This window comes from Epinephelus lanceolatus, chromosome 22 (genome assembly GCF_041903045.1).
Source record: "Epinephelus lanceolatus isolate andai-2023 chromosome 22, ASM4190304v1, whole genome shotgun sequence".
NCBI lineage: Eukaryota > Metazoa > Chordata > Actinopteri > Perciformes > Serranidae > Epinephelus > Epinephelus lanceolatus.
The window spans coordinates 18668734-18689980 of NC_135755.1; the positions used below are offsets into that span (position 1 = coordinate 18668734).

General features: G+C 40.4%; 1 protein-coding gene across 9 annotated transcripts in view; it reads left to right on the top strand.

Annotated features, from left to right (window-relative positions):
- The window catches only part of LOC117246455 (phosphatidylinositol-binding clathrin assembly protein), a 162355-nt gene that overhangs the window by 80421 nt on the left and 60687 nt on the right, over positions 1-21247 (top strand). For all 9 annotated transcript variants that reach the window (XM_033610370.2, XM_033610374.2, XM_078164062.1 and 6 more), the window contains exons 3-4: positions 18945-19020; positions 19355-19457. In XM_033610370.2, coding sequence (XP_033466261.1) covers positions 18945-19020; positions 19355-19457 — 179 coding nt within the window. The remainder of the gene's footprint in view (positions 1-18944; positions 19021-19354; positions 19458-21247) is intronic.

Consider the following 21247-nt stretch of genomic DNA (forward strand, 5'->3'; position numbering starts at 1 on the left):
CTGTATTACCAAATACCAGGTTATTTAGAAATTCAGACAGTATGATATTCAGTACCCTCAAAAATACAGACGCTCATCTTTCTATTAAACTCATATGGACGTGCTGTATTGAGGATGTATTGTATGTAATGCACATCACGCACCACCAGAGGTCAGCCTGATGGAGCTGGCAACTGAACTCATAAACGTGGCAACTGCAAGTGGTGCGGATAATATTACAGGACTGTTAACAGCCAGCCAGCAACAACAGAGAGAGACCGCAGTGAATATTAGCATATTTTCACCTCTAACATGGTGAATCATGGATTTGTTAGTGTGTTAGCATTAGCATAAAAGTGTGTTCTATTTTGAGTTAGTAAGGCAGTTATGCTAGTCTTCATTTGTGAAAGAGAGAAACTTGAATTCAGAAGGTGTGAGGTTGTGTTTCACTCTTAAGTAAAAAAAAAAATGGTGTAAGAATATTACCTTTTTTTTTTAACATTTTGTAAGTTTATATTGGGGGTATGTAGCGCCGCACAGAAGTACCACCATATACTGTATACCCCAGTGATATTTCAATAAGGTATAAAAGCATGAAAAAATAGATTAATCGAGCATTAATTCCAAGGACAACGAGCACATCTGTAATTAACTACATTAGTTTAGTGTTATAAATTAAACTTGTTCACAAATAGCACTGTGTTGTATTTCCCCCAGTGTGGAAGCTAATTGTGGATGCTATCAGAGTTTAAGCTAACGTTAGCAGCTCTGTCCTGCTCACTGTATTTTGGCAAGTGCACACTCCAGAAACCATAGCTAACAATACCTGTGCTAGCTTTTTTTTTTTTTTAATTGCCTAATACATCAGTTAGTCGTCAGCAACTCTGGTTCACAGGACTGTGGATAGAAAGCCTGTCATTGGCTGCTTATCTCAGATGGTAACACGCTTCCCGTGTGTTACCGCTTTTAAAAGTCCCATAGCTACGTGAAACTAGTCTTGCTTAGCCAGACTTATCTCTTTGTTTTAGCGCTGTGCGTGAAACAACAACCTTTGAGCTGGCAATCTACACATTAAATGTCTTTTAATGTATTATGTAGTGTTTTCTTTTGCCTGGATTCAGCCATTTTAATGCCAATGCTTGCCTCTCCACCCAAAAAAGTGTCCTCTGGACACCATTGTGCAAGGCCAATGTCACTGCATCCTGACCTTAGCGCCGTCCAAGACGATTGTGATTGGTTTCAAGAAATACAAACAACCCATTTGGGCATTTTTTCCCCTTAGTGTGAGATTATGACAAGTTCAGCCTGACCTATCTCCAGTGCTAGCACAGCGCGGGATAGATGTAGCTATGTGGAACTAGACATCAACCCAAAAGCCTTTTCTTTTGTGCGTTACAAATGCTAATGAACAGTAAAATGAGTTGCCTCTTTCAGTATTTCCCTGGATTCTACGTGGGTCATGATTTGGTGATAATGCTGACTTTCACCTTGGACCTGTTAGCTTTTGCCTGCTTCCTTAGCATGTAACAATGTATGTAGCTATCAAGTACATATTTAGGACTCATTTTAAAAAGATTGTTGTTTGAAAAGTGTGCAAGAAACATGAAAAAGTCAGCTTGTCACAGTTTCAACCAACTCATGGGACTTGCTTAATTACTGTTGATAAAATCTGCTAAATCTGGAGGAAAACTAGAAGCCTGCTTTTGTTTCATCTGTCTAGAATAGAAGGCTTGAGGAACGTAGCAACAGTAACTAAGGGAGTGTGTGGCTTAACAAACTGTCAATTGAAAAATATTCTTCTGTGCATCACACTTTGTAAATTAGACTAAAATGAATCCAGTGGCATAGGGCTGATGTATTATTAACATTTGTAGCAAAGCTAATTGTGGTCACATCTTGTATGAAGCCCACAATGCGATCTCATACCTTGCTGTACAGTTGTGGGAAGTCATGTTCTGACAGTGTTTGGAGGGCAAACTGTAGTGCCGCTCCTAATGTTCTGTGAAATGGCGAAAGTCCACTCTTCATACCTCTCTTATTTTCTTTTCTTGCTGTTATGAGGTAGTCTTGTTTTTACAGCATTTCCTCTGTTTGCTCAGCAGTAGCACACTTCTCCTTAAAGGCTACCGTCTGTGAGAAGTCGTTTTACTCCTTCCACTAGTCTCTCTTCAAATGCCAGCTTTAATTAGGAGTGCTGTAATTAGCTCTGCTGCTGCCACCCCTCGAAACAATTGCACTTGAAACATTACAATTAACTGTTTCACTCTCCAGTTAAAAATTATCTGGTAATATGAAAGTAATGGAATTTCAGACTATAAACATGACCTTTCCCAGGTTATATATCTTTGTGAATAAATAACAAAAGATTTATGAACAACTTTTCCAGTTAAGTATTCTAATATTCTGTATGTTTACCAGACTTCTAATGGCTAATGGCTCTTTATCAGGTGACAGGTCAAACACTTAATCATTTCGGCACGCCCATGTATACATAAGATGATGCTCATGATGTTGATAAATATAGACACAGGGGATAATAGTGTAGCAAAGCAGGAGGAGGAGACAACTCTAGAGGTATTTTTAACACAGTAGATTACCATTTGAAAGTTTCCCCTTAGTAATTTTAGCAGATTCTCAAATAGAATCACAGGAGTCTCCTGGACTGTTTAATAATATCATGGGTTTACTTTATGTTTTGATTATTTCAGCGGGGAAAATATTCTTAATATAGTGTACACTTAATCTGATATCGATTCTTTTAGGTGGCTAAAATTCTTTTTGCTGCTTCTCTTGATCATAGCACTACATTGCATAGCTTTCGTGCCGATGAATTTGGTTTATCAAAGATAATAGCAAAGCAAGACAGCACATAAAGTAAGCAGCAGAAACATCAGATAGGTTGGACCACCGTGTTTAACTATGTATCTTTTAAAGTTACAGTTATGGCTGAAAATGACAACCGAAATAAACAAGTTTGCTGATTGCACATATCTCCGCAGTTGAAATTAATCTCCAGTTGTCTACTTAGAAGTGATTGTTGTTAGTGCAACGTCAGAGTGAGCTGTTCTGAACTAGTGATGCAACGATTTATCGGCTAAACATAGGCCAATATTCCCCTCGTTGACTGTTACTGGCTATCGGCCAGTAAGCTTATATTCAAGACAATGTTTTTCTGTTGTGTCACATCAGTTTTGAGCAGGCTAAAAAGCAGGGCTCGAGACTCGAGATTGGCCACAAACTTCAATTAATGAACAGGTACAAATAAAGATACACTGACTGGCAAATGGGCTCTGTGATCTGTCTGTTCTGTGACGAGATGGCGATTAGCAGGCGGTGTCTTGTCGTCACCGAAAGAAAGAAAACGAATAGAGATCTTCCCTGTGACGCATTCAGGACAAAAGGATGCTATAAACCTACTATTATCGTGCCAAAGGACACACCCTATTGTTTTCCTGATAATGCCACACTTTGAGCAATGAATCCGTGTTAAAATCAGAGGGAGAGCTACTGTTAGCTGTTAGCAGCAGACGCTTACAACTAAAAGCTCATGGAGGTTACACAGAGTTACATTATGATGTGTTCAAGCTCTTTTTAGTAAACAGAGGTAAATTGTAACATTCTTGTGATGTGTTCAATGTAATCTTGTAAACTTGAATAGATACGGTTATTTGAAGGAGAAATTTGTTGATGTTTTCACACGTTTTCATAGCATTTTAAAACAGAATTTCAAAATTGGTGCATTCCTAGTCTGTACTCAGCCTTGGCCATCGTTGCCATGGAGATAACCTAGACATGAATTCATAATAAAGTGCATTTGAATAGGGAACAAAACACTGCGCCGTAGTTGTTGAATTACAACTGACTGACTTTACACATTTCTGCAAAGTGAAATCTTGGGCTTTTTAGCGGTGCACACTCAACAGAAATTTTTATTGAATGTTTCTTACTGAAATGCTCCTGACTCACAGTTAACTTTTATTTTTTTGTAAAGACTTCTATGAATGCATTGTTGAGTCTTTTACTTTGTTCCTTAACACAGTTGCTCTCCATCCATCAATCCAAGTCTTGGAAGTTTTCCCAGTGCTATTTATTCAATATTCTATCTATCCAGTCTATCCAGAAAAATAATTTTAATTATAGGGCTCTGCAACTGTTTTACTGTTCAGGACCAAAACCTTAATTCAATAACCTCTAGATGAGACGGTAGACCGAATCCCCCTGAGGTCGGCTCTGGTTTTGATGCTGGATGATGCGCTACTACAGGACTCTTTGCTCTTTCTGTCAATAGTGTACAAGTCAGGAGAAAACTAAACTCTGTGTGTGTGTGTGTGCATGCATTAGTGTTTCAAATGATGACTCATGTTGCTTGGCTGCATCATTGACCTCGCAGACACACACTCATCCACCAGCAAGACACAACTGCTCCCATGAGAGCCGGAGCCCACACACTATCAGCCTTGTCACCTTGTAGGCACAGATTCCTACACCTCACACACACGCACACACACACTCATAAACGTTTAAACATAGACATGTCTTTAATCCTATCATTTCAGCACCCACCCAGCTCCTCTTTGTGACTGTTTCTTTCACACTTAGATTGGATACAGAGGCTAAATGGTTCGATTGCGTAAGAGAGGAGGAGAAATTCTACGTAGGAGAAAAGGGGGATGAGGATGAGGGGAAGGGAGGAAGAACAAGATGAAGGGAGGAGAATCCCAGGCAGGAAGAGAGTTTGTGTGTGTGTGTGTGTGTGTGTGTGTGTGTGTGTGTGTGTGTGTGTGTGTGTGTTCACATGTGTCTGTATCTGTCCACACGTCTGTTTCCTTGTGTGCGTTCCTCCGCTTGCATAAGAGCTGCTTTCATTCAGCACAGCTCGATCACGACTCATTCTTCTTGTGTGAGTCATCACCTTTCAGTGGAGCTCGGTTTGCAGTCACTTCTGTATAATTTCTTGTGCATGTGTAAAAGTAAAGTCGAGCACAGCAGCCAAAAAATGAATTCCCACGTGTAGTCCCTGACCCCCTCTTTGGAGATAACCCGTCTGTATTCCCTGTAAACAGTTGTTAGGGTATGTTGTGACTTTATAAAGATATATTCTGAACTCTTTTTAAGCAGAAGCCCCAGGATGCCTGCTGGCTCTGTGTACACGTTGGCAGGTCCAAAGAGGGCTGAACGGGAACTGTTTCAACTTCCCAGATATCATGTAATGTGACGTCAGTAAGCTGCACACAGCACACTCATGTTTACCAACCAGGCTGTGCTGTGATTTTTTTATTTTTTATTTTTATACCAAAGGGAGGAGAGATGAAAAAGATCTCAGCGAGCGCAGTTCTTTTTCTGGGCAGATTACGTACTTGTGTTTCAGCCTTGAGTTGCCATTCATTACTTCCTCTGGGTAGAAAAATAAGAACATTTTTAGGATTTTATCTGGGCAAAAAGTGAAACTTTAATCTAATATGTAAAGGGGTCAGTATGCTGCGTCTGAGGTGATGTCAGATATTAATGATAATGTAATGAGGAGGTTTTAGAAACTTCTGAAACTTTTGCCTTCAGATGTGGCAGGATGAAACCAGTTTGTAATGAACCAAATTTAGCATTTTGATTGAGTAATTTTGTCTGTTTCTCAGCCTTCATCAAAGATACTTATTAACATTATGCATCTCTTAGATTAAGCTAGGAATACATTGTACGAGCCCATTTTATAAATGTTGTTAAATTCTATTTCCCACTGTGCAAGTACATCATATGTGATGTAAAGCCAAAGCTCATGACCTGAGTGCTCACACTGTGTAAAATAGAAATAAAATGGTCCGTCAGCCTCTGGAGATTGTTCTGGCTTTTGACAGCTGTCAAAAAAGATTTGTTTGAATGCTTAGGGGCAGATAAAAGTTTGTGTGCTAACGGAGGTATGGCTCACAGTAATGCAGAGACAGAGGTCCCAAAAAGAGCTTTAAAGTTCTTTTCTGCAAAGACAACTCAGTCCAAGTTTTGATTCCCCATCTCTCTCAGTCTCTCCTTCTCTCTCTAGCTTTCTAGATCCCAAAAGAGAGCCGCTACAAAGTCCCTTCTTTTGGCCACCTGTGAATTTTTACACAGATCCAAATGATGGCAGTATCATTCTGCTTTAGTGTGTCATTACAGACAGCATCCTGGCATCGCAGAATCAAAAGAGATGCAACAGTGATGATATGTAACACCACAGTGTCGACCTCTATGACATAAAACACACCCATTGGTAGCGCTTTATAAACAACAATAACCATCCCTGTTACATGGCGATTGATCTTATCCTCTGCTTGAATTGTAAGCAGCTCCTGAATGTCATTGTTTTTTCCAATTTGTGGACATTTACAGCCACTGTTCTTATTTTTTGAGTTAGCTGCTAACTGCTACTTTTTAAATCATCCACCAGTGGGTTGCACACATAACACATCGTCTGAATGTTATTCCTGTCCTGTTCATGGTCCTGTCCTGCTGGCTGTACTGTTTATACAGACACCATTTTGACACTGTTACTACCTCCTGTGGCGGATTAAAGGCGAGACCAGTCTGTCCCCCCATTTAGCAATCGTACCGTTTATACAGAATGACCAAGCAGCATTATGGTGCAGTAATCTGACATTGAATCGGCAGTGTAAACACACACACACACACACACACACACACACACACACACACACAACCACAAGTTAGCACCAACATACTAGTCAGGTATACATTGAACAATTCACTGAGTGAGGAAAAAAGGCACTGACCTTGAGGAACTGACTTTGGCTGTGCTTGAACTATACAAGAGCCTGACAATGGCTGACCAAAATTTCTGACATGTCAGAAATGTATTTGAATGTCTGACAATCGGTTGGTTCTGAGAAACTAATTGGGCCGTGATTGGTCCTTACCTCTCCGTGTACAGTACATGCCAAACGATGCCTGACACAGCTGAAATTCGGTCAGACTCTAAAATGACTTGAGCGGCTCAAAAATCGGGTCAGAAACAGGCTCAAATCCGACAGTGATGTAATTGACATGTCAGAAATACATCCACTGATGTATAAAAAATTACAATTCTATCATTATGGTGGTGTGTTCTTTATACTATGGCAGTTTTCCAAAAATCACATTAAAGGATTCATGATGTATCGTCTTGCTTACAGTACCAGAGTATACCCTGTATTGTGATTTGTGTGGTATCGCCAGTTTCTTGCCAGCCATGATAACAGCCTCAGTCTCCCAGGAAGGCTTTGGACAAGATTTTGGAACCTGGCTGCGGAGATTTGCTTTCATTGAGACACAAAAGTGTTCAAATTCATCCCAAAGGTGTTAGATGGGGTTGAGGGCAGAGCTCTGTTCAGACCAGTAAGATTCTTCCACACCAAAATGAGAAAACACTTTCCCCAAACTGCTGCCACATGGTTGCTCTAAGACAAAAAGTCATTGTTTGTTGTAGCATTAAGCTGTGTTCAGGTAGGAACTAGCACTGCTTGAAACAACACTGCTCCCTCATTCATTTCAATGAAACCGCTATATTGATGCTGTGATGGTGCTGATGCAGTACGATCCAAGTAAATAAAACAATGCAGGGTAGTCTGGCAAAAAAATTGACATTCAGAGCAGTAACATCCTTCCTCATAATGTTATAAACTGCTGTGCAGTGTTGTGGAGTTTGATAAGCCTCTAAACTCAGGGATCTGTTACTCAAAGTGCATTTCCTGGATTGTATTTCATCTTCTCACCTGTACCCGAAACAACACGCCCCCACTAGTGCAGGGCTTTTTCATCCTGAACACCCACAATGGAACCAAAGTCCTTAGCTAAGTTGGGGCATTAAAATTAGCTCCAGTGCAAAAGTATACGGACAAAGGTGACCACATTCTGATGGCCATATAGTGTATCTCAACTCAGGGCTGTACGTTAGCTTTTTTTTTTTTTGCACGTAGCACTTGGCTTTGCAGCGCAGGCCACAAAATTTTAGCATGAGTATCAAGTATCAAGTAAGTCCACTGTAGTTTGAGACTTTTCAAATTCTGTGTTAGAGTCATTTTTTCATGACCTTTCAAATAAATATAGCACTAAAAAATGCAGACATTGTTTTAAACATCTTCAGGCTATCCATCCATCCATCCATCCATCCATTTGCATCTGCTTATCCAGGCCTGGTCATCAGGGGCAGCGGGCCGAGCAAAGCACCCCAGACATCCCTCTGCTCAGCAGTGCTTTCCAGCTCCTCTTGAGGGACCCCAAGACGTTCCCAGGCCAGATGAGATATGTAATCCCTCCAGCGTGTTCTGGGTCTGCCCTGGGGTCTCCTACCAGTGAGACGTGACTGAGCTCAGCCACTCCACAGAGGAAGCTCATTTCAGCCCCTTGTATCCGCAATATCATTCTTTTGGTCACTACCCAGAGCTCATGACCATAGGTGAGGGTTGGGACGTAGATGGACCGGTAAATCGAAAGTTTTGCTTTCTGGCATGGATGCAGAGGAGGTTGCAGCACCCCCTCAAAAAGAGCCTTTGTGTGATCATTAAGTCCAGTGTCACTGTACAAGCATATAAATTACACTGCAGACTGGACTAACGGTCACAAACTGAGTGACAGCAAACTCATGAATGGGTCCAACGCGGGAAGAATGTGCCAACAGTACGTCTTGAGTATGATATGGCTGTATCGTCACAGCTCTGCATTTTATATACTCATCTGTTGCCTGCATCCTGGCGCTATCTAACCGTTGCACGATAGACAACAACTACCAAGTAGAATAGTGACGCGCTATCGATTCACCTCACTCACAAAGAGATGGCTCCATCTCTCATATGCAGCATAAAGCTGTATAGCACGGCTGGTAATATTACACATTGCCCAGACCTATCTTTGTGTAGTATGTGCAACTTTTATAAAGCCCCGTTTAATCTTATCCAAGAATTCCTGTGTGACTGAGAAAAAAGAAGCATAAAATCGACTCACAGTGCAAAAGTCACCCACATGTCCGGTCTTAATGAGTCATTTTCAACATAATTTTCGTCATGTTGGACTCGAGTAGATCTTCATCCGGCCACAATTTGTTGTCATAATGCTGCAACAGTCTACAGAGCTCCAGCCCCGGCTTCTCCCCACCATGGCATGACTGCACGGTTCAAAAAAAGAAAAGAAAACCACTTCAGGTCAGCACTGAGGCCATGGTGTTCGGTTACTAGGGAAACCACCAACTTGTGCACTTTTGAGAGAGGAAGACGTGGAAGGAGAAAGAGGGTAAGAGAGGGAGGAAGGCAGATGCTGGTAGCTCTATCTATAGCTATGTTGAGGTTGAGAGAGGCAGGGAGTAGCCAGGATCTACATGTATCAATAATACATGAGGTTGTTCTCCGATATGCTAACATGAATTATTTGACGAGCCGACCTGCTTCTCGGTCTCTCCCCCCCTTCCCCCCTTCTCTATCTCTGTACACTCTCCGCTCTATTCTTACACCTTTTCTCAAAATCTGAGTCGACTCTCAGAACAGCATCTTTTTCTTGGAACCGTCTTCCCCGAATAATATAGGGCTCAGCGGGTTTCTGAGTCTCCCTCTCTGTCTCTCTCTGTGCCGAGCGTTCCTGCCCCTTTATAGATTTCCTCCTTTTTAACTACATCCATGCGTTTTGTGTGGGTTCCCTCTGCCTCCGCCTTTGTATTTGAGGCTGAGGGAGAAACGCAGGCTCTCGTCACATGGACTTTTGATGAGGAAGAGAGCAATCGGCGCACAAGACGAGGCAGAGAAGGCGCTTATGAAGTTTATGAGCTCTTTCTCTTGCTATCTCTTTTCCTCTCTTTATCCGTGACCATCTTGTCTAAGTTTCTCCGTCTTAACCTGGGTTCATTTTTCGCTTAGGCAGGATGCTTAAGTCATCATATAGTTCTCAGTCAATAAAGCATACTTTTCTTTGCCCCAAAACTTGAACTCGTAGTCAAGATAAGATAAAACTTTATTTATCCTGAGGAAAATTGCTGTGCAGCAGTTGCAGTACAAATTGGGAAGTGTTCAAATATTAAAGTCTAAGATGACAATAACAGTAAGGTGCAAATCCAAGATATATTCAGGTAAACAGGATGGATGGTTAAAGGTAGGGATGTGTCTAAAGAGGGTTGCACATAGATGTTTATGTACAGTATCAAATCTAAAATATTAATAGTTTAAAACCAAGTTTAGACCAAAGAATCACAATGAGACAAGCTGACGCAACTACTCAGAATTTGTTGGCAGCGTTGTGAAACCTGCCAGTTTACACCATTACGACTAGACGAAACGGTGTATCGTCTCCAAAACAACTTCCACCTTTTTAGGCTTTTTATATAGCAGGATATAATGTGTAGCATCTTAAATATGAATGAGGATAGTGATAGTGGGATACTTGCTACAGCTGCATTTATAGTTGTGATGAAACTGTAAAAATATATAATAAAAATAAAAAACAAGCGCATTGAGAATTTGGAGCCGTCCATTGCTGCTTCGACAGAATACCCACAGGGCTTATACAAATTTATGCCGTGAGCTTGAGACAAGACACACAGCTGTTCCTCAAACAAAGTCATGCTGTGATTCTCTTTTTTCCTGGTCCCTCAAGAAAAAAGGTTGGGAACCACTGCTCTAAAGTGAGCCCCCGGTTACTTGGCAAGCTCAATCACAGGTGACGCCATCAGCAGCAACTGCAACTTCTTTCTGCAGCGTTCTAAAGCAGTTTCGTCTTGTCACGAATCTTTGGTCTGAACTGGGTTCGAGTACATGGTTAACACAGACTCTTTATGTCTGTGTCCATGGCACTGCACTCAATGTCCCATTATTGCACATAATAACCCAAGATGTGTCGAGGCAGCATCTCATCAAACTCTTTGCAAAGTTCTAGAGCTCTGAGGGCATTAAAAATGAAAAATGAAAAAAAAAAAAGAATAGCTTGTTCACAATCAAAAGACTATTATGACGTGCAAAATTCAGATGAAGGACAGGAAGTGACAGTGATCATGTGCTGTTGAGGAACATGACTACACAAAAGTGTTGGATGAACCTGCAGACAGCAGGTATTGTCAGAAAATCGAGGGATTTTTCCCCACAACTTGACCAATTTGCCCGCTATGGACACAATTGATGTTACAAATGACCTTGTTCTTACAATCTCCCAATGTTACTAAAGTTACACGGTGAGTAGATGGAAGCGTACAAAAGTCAAGTGGACAATAACTATTTTATGTGCTGTTGGGTTCACGACTTTAACTACTGCCTACCGAGGTCAACCAGTCCCATAGGTCTGGTGAAACACCATTAAAGATGTGGGTTGTGGCTAATAACACAGAGAACTTGTTATTGCATCCAACTGGAGGCATGTTTAACACAGCACTTTGACAATTATGTTTCAACTTATATGACTTAGCTCCTCTAGACTGAACATGGAGGTTTTTGATCCACATCTGCTGCTATATATCAATGAGTATTTTTTAACCTCTCCCCCTTACATCCCAGTATTTTTGGGAATGAAAGTGGCTTATGTTTTTTCCAAAATTGATTGATATGAACAGCGGTAAACAAAGCAAATCTCAGGCATTTCTGAAGTGTTGGTAGTCTTTGCTTCCAGTTGCCTGCCCTCCATTTTGACGGCCCACTGATGTTACGTCATATGCAAAGAAGCTATTAATTAGCCGATTGCCCGAGTGTTTGTTGAAAGTCCACAGCCATGCTAGCAGTGCTCTAAACCCTATTTACCCATGGTGACCCTCTGAGCTTAATGCTAATGTGTTGACATTAGCATTAAGCTCAGAGGGTCATTATGTGCTAACATAATGATGTTTTGGCAGGTAAAATGTTAACCATGTTCACCATCTTAGTTTTAGTGTGTTAGCATGTCAACACTAGCATTAGCACTAAACAAAAAGTACAACAATACCAATGGGAATATCATTAATGTGTTGGATAAATTGAATTTTTTGATGATGGTGCCGGATGAAAAATTAGGGGATCATGTCGGCACCACATTTTATGCCAGTCCATCAAGTAGTTTTTGAGATGTAGCTCAACTGACTATTTTTAGCCATGTCGTATGGCTAAAAACACTTGGTGGTTTCAGGTTCTCAACTGTGAAGACGCTGTTTTTCTCTAATTTTTTGAAAAAATTAGAATCTGAGACATACATTAGTGCAGAAATGAAAAAAAAGGGATAATATATAACTTGTATATTAAAAATATATATTTGTGGTAGCTTGTAATTGAAAATGAATAAACTATATGTAAACCGAAATGTAGTAAATGTATGCGTAATGTGAGAAATAAATGTATATATACACAGATGTAAAACAGTAAGAAAGTATATGAAGGTAAGGTGACAGTGTTGCAGTGAGAGTTTGATTTATTAACAATATTCTAATATTTTTAAAAACACAACATGTTGGACTTTGTCAGAGATAAAATAATACAGTCCTAGAGTTGTTGTCAAAGGTAGAGTAGTTAGTTTATTTAAGTTAACTTGCCCAGAGGCTCCCCCTCACCTTTACCGAAACTGCTGCATGCACCCCAACGCTTACCTCAACTTTAACTTAGTTGTAACTCTAACGGTAACTCTAAAACATCTTAATCGTAAAAAGTCCTAACCCTTAAATCAATGCCTGCTTTTTCTGGGGCTAAATTTTTGTCCACAGATGGAAGCTGAATCCCCACATGTGACAGCGTGAACAGAGTTTTGTCCCCACAGTATGAGCAAGCACACAAAAAAACGGACAAGAACAAAATCAAATCCTTTATGCCTTTTTAAACAGTCCCAGAGCCCTTGGAAACGTGTCAGTGCAGCTGAATCCAACACACATGCCCGCAAGCATATTTGCGCTTGCAAACACACACACACACATTCTCAGATGCTCCAACCAGCCAGTGAGGGCTGGTTCTCTGCCAGATCAAGAATTGGCAAACTGGCAAATCTCAGATCATTTTAAGTCAGTTGGACAGAGACGGCCTTAACGTTAAGATGCTTTTGGGAAGCCTGAGGCCTGAGTTCCCAAAATTGTGGATGGTGGCCAAGACTTATTCCACTGCAGTGCACACGAGGGACAAAATGCAAGTTTGGGTCTGGTCTTAAGAGACAGAGTCAGAGTTAAATCTCAAGTTTTTAGAGTCCAGAGTTCAAGTCAGGCCTCTAGTCTCCCTCATGGTTTGACTTGGCAGCAATATTTCTGGAACTTTTACTGCAAATGAATTAAATCCTATTCAGTAATATACAGGGAACACAACTCTGACTACTTCAAAGCACACTACTCAACAAACCTCATGTTTTGAATATCTGTATCATGTGTAAAATACAAATGTCTTTTGTTGCATTCTTTGCAAATATCGAAACAATGGAGACGATAAAGTAACTGAAAAAGTTTCAGGGCCAACAAAAGGCTCGGAGGCTTTAAGTATTAGCTGCAGTGTGTGTGGAAGTAATTAGTAGCAGATGGAGAATTCCATTATTCACTACTTTTAGATTTAAGCTTAGCGCCTTACATCTCTTATGATATCAAGCAGCAATAAAATATGGTTTAGTAATGAACAGAATTGTAATAAAGACTACAACTTCATTTCAGTAAGTGAAAGCAGCACAGCATCTTTTGACTAATATTACGAGGTAACCTGTTTCATAACCTCCTTCACGACTTTGCAAAAGCCGTCTGTCAGAAGAGGCCAAGTTGTATGCCTCTTTCACTTTTCAGTTATATGGTGGTGTTAGCTCAAGGTTGAGTTGGCACTGTCTGACACCTGTGTAGATGTGTTTTCCAGGTGCCTATACAGTTGAATGTAGATGGAGTCTTCTCTTCCCACATTCTGTGCACAATGCAGGCCCAAGGCCTTTGCAGTCCTACAATTCAAAGGATAAAGCTTAGAACAGAGATTGCATAAACACTGCAGAGACCATAGCAGTTCGTTTTGTTTCCACACACCTGCACACTGACTTGTTTGACCATGCATTAATAATCTTTTTAAAGTCAAGTCTAGGGTTAGTGACTAGAGCGCTCAACATTCTGCTGGACTTGAATTGGGTCGGGTTTGTGTTAATTTTTCTATTTCTTTAGGAATGAATGAAAACACACAAGTAAGTGCATTGTCGCTTTGCAGCAAGAGGGTTCCTGGTTCAAACCCAGGGTGGGGGAGCCCTTCTGTGCAGAGTTTGCATGTTCTCCCCATGTCAGTGTGGGTTTTCTCTGGGTACTCCGGCTTCCTCCCACAGTCCAAAGACATGCAGGTGAATTGGTGACTCTAAATTGGCCGTAGGTGTGAATATGAGAGACCATAGTTATGAAATGATACCTCACCGTTGGTTTTTGTTCTTTCTTTGGGGATGATTAAAAGGCCACTACCAGAAGGCCTGAGTGTTCTAGAGGGTTCATACGATAAAAGCAAATCTGATAAATAGGTAGGACTAAGACCATTAAGGGCTTTGTAAACCAATAAAAGGATCATAAAATCAATTCTGAAGCACACAGGAAGCCGATGCAGAGACTTTAAAATTGGTGTAATGTGTGTTATCTTTCTGGTCCTCATCGGCACAAATGCAGCTGAGTTTTATAATAACTGTAACTGAACAATATTTTTCTGAGGAACGCCAGAAAGTAGAGCATTACAGTAATCAATTCTGCAAGTGATAAAAGCATGCGTCAGTGCCTCTGTGTTGGCTTGCGAAAGGAACAGTCGCACTCTGGCAATGTTCTTAAGATGATAAAACACAGTTTGAGTCATACGTCTCATGTGGTTCAAAACTAAGAGTTGAATCAAAGTTAACTCTAAGGTTTTTCACTTGTTGACAGGGTTTTAGCACCAGTTCTTGCAGTTTTACATTGAGTTTCTCTCTTTGAGCTTCAGTACCAATAACCAAGACATCGGTTTTGTCCAGGTTTTCTGCCATCCAGGACTTGATATGTAAAATACAGTTAAAAGGGCATCAATTGGCCCTGAGTCATCAATGAAAACTTAAGTTTCACTTTCACTGCACTTGGAGCGCCGCTGCTCCGTCTCTGATGCTGGTGCGCTGAATAAAAGACTACTCCAACAGCGCTCTGGGGGGGTGAATACTGTATGTATGAATGCACTCCATGTCGCAAATGTCTGTTACTGCACCGAAAAGACTTCTACAGCCTATAACAGACAAAACAAAAGTACCCTTTATAGGCCATGAGAGCATTTCCGAGAAAATACAGCACTGTATTGGTTCCTAGGCAGCAAATTTTAAGCAAGCCTCAAAAAAAACCCAAGAGCTAAAATGAACTTTGAATTGCATTTAAAGAAAATGGTCCAATCCTGTTTCCTTCAACCAGAAAACATTGCCAAAATCAAAACTATATTACCCTTTCAGGATCTGGAAAAAAAAACATTCATGTTTTTGTCCTCCCCAGGTCTTGATTACTGTAATTCACTGCTCAGCACCCTGATGTGCTCATCTGTGTCTCGGCTCCGGCTGGTCCAAAATGCGGCCGTGTTCACCGGTGTTGGCCAATCTGTATTGGTTATCCAAAGAATTGTAAATGCAGAATTGATTTTAAAATCCTTTTAATTACCTATATAGGGGCTGGCCCCACTTGACGTTTCTAGATTATTGTGTCTCCTAGTCTCCTAGTGAGATCACTGACGTCTTCTGACCCAAGGACTTCTAGCTGTCCTGAAATAGAGGCTTAAAAACAAAGGGGACTACGCTTTTGCAGTAGTGGCTCTGACTGTCTTGAACCGACTTTCCCTAGTTCCCTAGTTCGATGGTTAAAAGAAGCTATTCAAAACTCACCTGTTTCGTAAACACTTTGTCCTGAAACGGATGTTTGCTTGTTTGTTTGCACTGTACAGCAGTAACTTGTAACTCTGGTTCTGAAAGGTGCTTTCTTAATAACGTTTACTTTGTACTTACTTACTTACTTACTTTACATTGTTGACTTTTGCATGCATTTTTTTTTTACAATGGGAAAATTCGGGTTTTTAATCAGGCTAGGGCCCAAAACTGCCGCTGGTTCGGGCTTGGACAGAAACTGTTTGGGTTTATCTTGAGTCAGACCTGAGTTTTTGGGCCTGATCGAAGCTCTATTAGTAGTGATGGCCAAATGAGGCCTCATGAACCACTGTCCTTATTTTTTGAAGCCACTAGATGGCACTGTGTGTTCAACAAAGGTTTGAAAGCACACTTCATTGCCAGTCCTTCAGCCTTTATCTTTAAACCAAGAGCGCCATCTGGTGGGGTCAGAAAATAAAGAAAGTGGTTCATGAGGCTTCATTTGGCCATCACTACCTATTAGTAACGAGCTGAAAATCGTTTCTAAAGTCAAATTAATTGAAATGCAAGTAGGGCACAAAATTAGCACCATTTACGAGCTGAATGCCAGTGTCAAAACATGCAAGTGACTGATAGATCTGCTTCACTCACCAGCCCACCAAAACAAAGTGGCTGGTGAAATTTGAACATTCATCAGCCATATGACCGATGGACACAAAAATGACTTTTGCTCGTCTAGTCTAGAGTTCATTCAGCATACTTTGCAGGCTAGCATCACCTGCTCCATCTTTTTCACTCATGTTGTAGATGGAGGAGCTACTTGGCTAAAATTGCTTTGCGGTGGCCTCAGTATTTTTAGTTTTCCCACTATTTCTAGTAACCCTGTTTTCCATTGTGTCTGAAGACATACACTTTACTGTTATCTGAAATGCTCTCAGGGTAATTTTGCGAAACTGTCGGGGAGCACAAAAATTAAGCTGCCATCTTGACCATGACCCAGAAGCTCTCCACAAAACTTACTGTTGCATCTAGAATAAAAATCTGTACTGCTGACTCACATGTCGGTACCCATCTCTACCAGAGAACCAAGAACAAGAAATGGGGAAATATGGGCAAGCTACCAGTACCTGCTCAGGGACCTTAGTCCACCCGAAGTCTGACTGTGCTCTGAATCTTCAGCTCCAGTCAGAAAAATCTGAACTTGAGAAATTGAATAAGTAAAGCTTTCCTCGCCATTAATATCTCAACACTGAAGTTCTCTCAAGCAAGACAGAAAACTCTCGAAAGAAGAGGAAAAGTCTAGGAGCTGCTCGGTAGCCAGCAGTAAAAAAAAACACGTTGCACTGGGAGATGCCCAGGTATGGGAGTATGCAGATGTGTAAATGTGAAGTGAGGTGGTGTGGGAAAAAGAGCAGACACGCTGGGCAAACCTTTCCTGGAAAATGGGAAGTAAAGAGCTTTCCAGCACCTGCTTAGTGACATCAGATCTGTCAAAAGGAACAAGTAAGCAGTGTTGAGTCGGATGGGAAAATAAGAGAGGGATCAGGTTTCTGTTTGCAGTGGAAAAATGTTCAAATACAAACAGGGATGTCAGAAAGTCTGTGAATGACAGGGATGACATGATTCATCACTTTCCTGAGACAAAGTTTGAGCTTTAGATTTGATCTCATTAACATTTTCAAAGGGTTATTAAATAATAATTTATTATGTTGTGCTGCCAATCTTTTGCTTCTTCCCAAAGGTTAATTAATTTTTTTTTCTGACCGCTTCCTCTTGCCATTTGTCCTCCCTCGCTAGTTCTGTGTGTGCGCCATTCCAAAGGATTCTCTAATAGACGACTGGAGAAAAAAGGCAGCAGGAGAAAAGTTAATTTTTAAACATAGATGGCCCAGCCTGAGGTGATGCAAGCCGCTGAGGTTATGACATCTAAAGCAGCAGGGGTAGCAGCAGGAAGACGTGGGTTAAATCCTCCTTCCCGCTGGTGTCTCAGTGCAACAAACTGAATCCCCTCCAGCTCTGAGTTTGCTGTTCTGTCGCTGACCTCTGACCTCTCTGCAAGGAGGCAAACAGAGACAAACAACAAGAAAGGACGGCTTCTAAGAACATAAAATTATAATTTAATCATCACAGTCCATTTCAACTTCTTGAGGGATTAAATGTTTCAGTTGCAGGAGAGATAACTGTGTGCTGCATTTTAATAGAAACTTTCATGTCAGTGATGAATCGTATCATTCATCGTTATTAGCTGTTGGCTAATGAGCACAAGCTATTACCATCTGTCAGACAGTGTGAATGTGTTCCAGGAGATCAGCTCTTTCTCAGTTGTCCTAAATCATCTTTTAAATAAGAGAAGATGGCCTTTGCGGAATGGTTCAAGGCATTTTTAGGATGCTCATGGCCTTCGCTGGAGTAATTTAGGGGGGATCATTTTGGAAATTGTCTGTCATTCACAAGCAACCAGATTTTTCCAACTAGTTTTGAAATCCAACTGGCAACCCTTATTAGATATCTACTTGTAAAGTAATTAATTCCACTGTCCAAATGGAAGCTTTTCCCCATAATATTTTAAGTCTTAAAAAAAATCCATGGAGAGTTGTGTCACTTCAGCTTTCAAATTTTTAAAAGTGACTCCATCCACAAACTTTTCAAGAAGTATAATCTGATACACAACAAGTAAAACCGATTTATTGACATTTTATTTTTAAAAGAATACTTGACCTGCAGAATGACCATTAGTATATCAGGTATGCAGCACGTTACCTTGAATTTATGAAGAAAATGTAGTTTTCTGGCATGCCTCCACGGTGAACGGAGAATCCAAAAAATGCCAACGTTCTCCGTGAATTGAAGTCGTTCGGGACCTCTTTGAACGACAGCATGTATTTGGCAAGAACTGAGCATATGACTGGACAAATCAGACTTTGATTATATGGCAGAAGGTGTGAGAGTTCGTCAGCGGATGTTTTGATATACTTTTGGTGTTGTTAAACGTGAGCCCCTTTTGCTGCAGTTCATAAATGTTTCCCTTTTTGGATTCTCCATTCACCGTTGAGGTGTGTGAGAAAAACAAGGTTTATGAATTCAAGGTAACACGGCAAGTAGCTGATATACAAAGTCATTTTGCAGTTGAAGTATTCTTGAAGTGCCATTTGTCTTTTTTGTTTTCAAACCTTTATTCGTCTGAGCATTAACCTTTGCTTCTTTTGTCTTTCTTATCTCAGCGTTTCATCCAGTACCTGGCCTCCAGAAACACTCTGTTTAACCTGAACAACTTCCTGGATAAGGGAGCTCTGCAAGGTAAAGCACACAAACACTCCTTCTCTCAGAATAATTTGCAGCATTCTGTTTTAATTTGTTTTGATAGAGCCAGATGGGCAGGATTTGCCTCAAAGGACATTACATAGAGCTCTAAAACTAATCAAGGAAACCTGTTTAAAAGTCTAAATTGTAACTTTAATGTTGTTGATTTCTTGATTCAGATGCATCTGACGCAGTGCACATATCCAGTATTATATGTGTAAAACAAATAGACAGATTATAGGACAAATGGTTGAATTAACTTGTAGCTGTGTCACATAACAAACAGTATATTTTCTTCCTTTCAACTCTCCCCTCTCCTTTTTCTCTCCAGGTTACGACATGTCAACCTTCATCAGACGATACAGCCGTTACCTGAACGAGAAGGCCATGTCCTACAGACTGGTGGCTGTCGATTTCACCAAGATGAAGAGGGGGTAGGGGAGATCTCACACACACACACAAATACAAATGACAACCCCACTCATCATTGCACACTCATCTTGTCACACAGTAGAAAAGCTGTTTAGCTTTTGCCACTAAAGTGACAGAACAATAGACAGAAACTGAGTTAGACTCTCTTTGTAAAATCTCTTATTTAGATGACAGTTTCTACTGCAGAAGAGTATTGTCTAAAGATGTTCTCGACAACAACACAGGAAATAATTTATTTAGTTTCAGAAGAAGTTTCCTGTTTAATTGGTTTCCGGCGCACATATGTGAGGAAAAAGAAAAGAAAAAACTAAAATTGTTTAGTCAGCTGGATTAAGCAAAAATATATAAATATGGTCCCAGTTTCATTTTTTTTTTCTTTTCTTTTTTAATCAGATTTGAAAATGGTCATGTTTCTCTGCTTAAGACTTGAAGTAATGTTAATATAATGTTCCTTTTTCTGGTTAAATAAAAACTAGCTAAATATTTGTGCTTTTTATTGTGACCAACTTTTCATGACTTTCCCATGCCACCTTCACAAATTGGCATAAACATTATTTTTTTCGTAGTGTGTTCAGGGAAAAATAAATTCTTACCGAAAAAATACAACCTGGTTGACATTACGTAAAGTGCAGGTGATATAAGCCTGTTGGAGAAGCTGACATTTATTTTAGCCCGATTAAACCATTAGAAACTAATTCTAATATAATGATATATCCTCTGGAAAAAAACTGAAAGTATAAACTTGTCATGTGTTGATACTGTCAGTGTGTTATCTTTGTGTATTATATGTGCCCAAAATCTTACTGCCTTCAAAACGTCTGCATAAAATATCAAAATTAAAAGAAACATTTTAGTATTGTTTTTAGCTCCGTCCCACTCATGGTGAAAAGGTCAACTCATTAACAAACAAAAAAATCACTATATACAACAAGCTAATCTTTAACAGCACATTGATGGACTGATGTTTAATGTTAACATTAAGTTTGTTCCTTTTCTTTTTTCACACTTTTGTTAAAATGCTAATATTGGTTACAGATAGCTTTACAAGACTGAAGACAAAATAATGTCCTCCCAGTAACATTTGAACATTTGACTCTTAATGCAATAGCTTGTTTTTTTACACAGAAGATACTGTTTGCCTCTCATTCTGATCAAAATGGAGTTAAATTAACCATAAAGGTAGTACTTTTGTGGCAGTAAAAGAAGTGACGCCCTTCATTTCTGGGGACCCTTTTCCCATTGGCTTAAGGCTTATACCTACTTTCTGAACGCAGTTTGATTTATAGTAAAATTGAGGGGCTGTGTTAGCTCCTAGCAGTAAACGGGAGGGCTTGGAGGTGAGCTTACTGTCCTCTTATTGATAGTGTTGGGTGAAAGTAAAACTAGGAAGATGCTGCTAGGACAGGAATGTTTGTCAAATATCCAGCTAAAACCTGACTTCACCGGGGTGCAGCAGTTGTGGCTGGCCTGACTTCAGTGTTTTGGACTAGACTGGAGTATGGAACAAGAGATTGGAGCATGTGTACAGTTTGTAAGGTCACAAAAAATGGGCTGCATCCGGACGTCTGCACGAGGGGTTCATGAAGACCCATGTAGACATAGGTGGATGATAACATTTTCGTCACATGGAGCACAACGGACCCTTGCAGATGTTGAAACTATGAACTGGCACTTAAAAAAGTGTTGTTAGGTTCATGTTAGACTCTTCTCAAAGGAGAGGGAAGCACGTAGCCTGGATGTCATCACCATGAGGTTTCAAAACAGCCAGCAGAGGCTTCAGGAAGTAGAACTA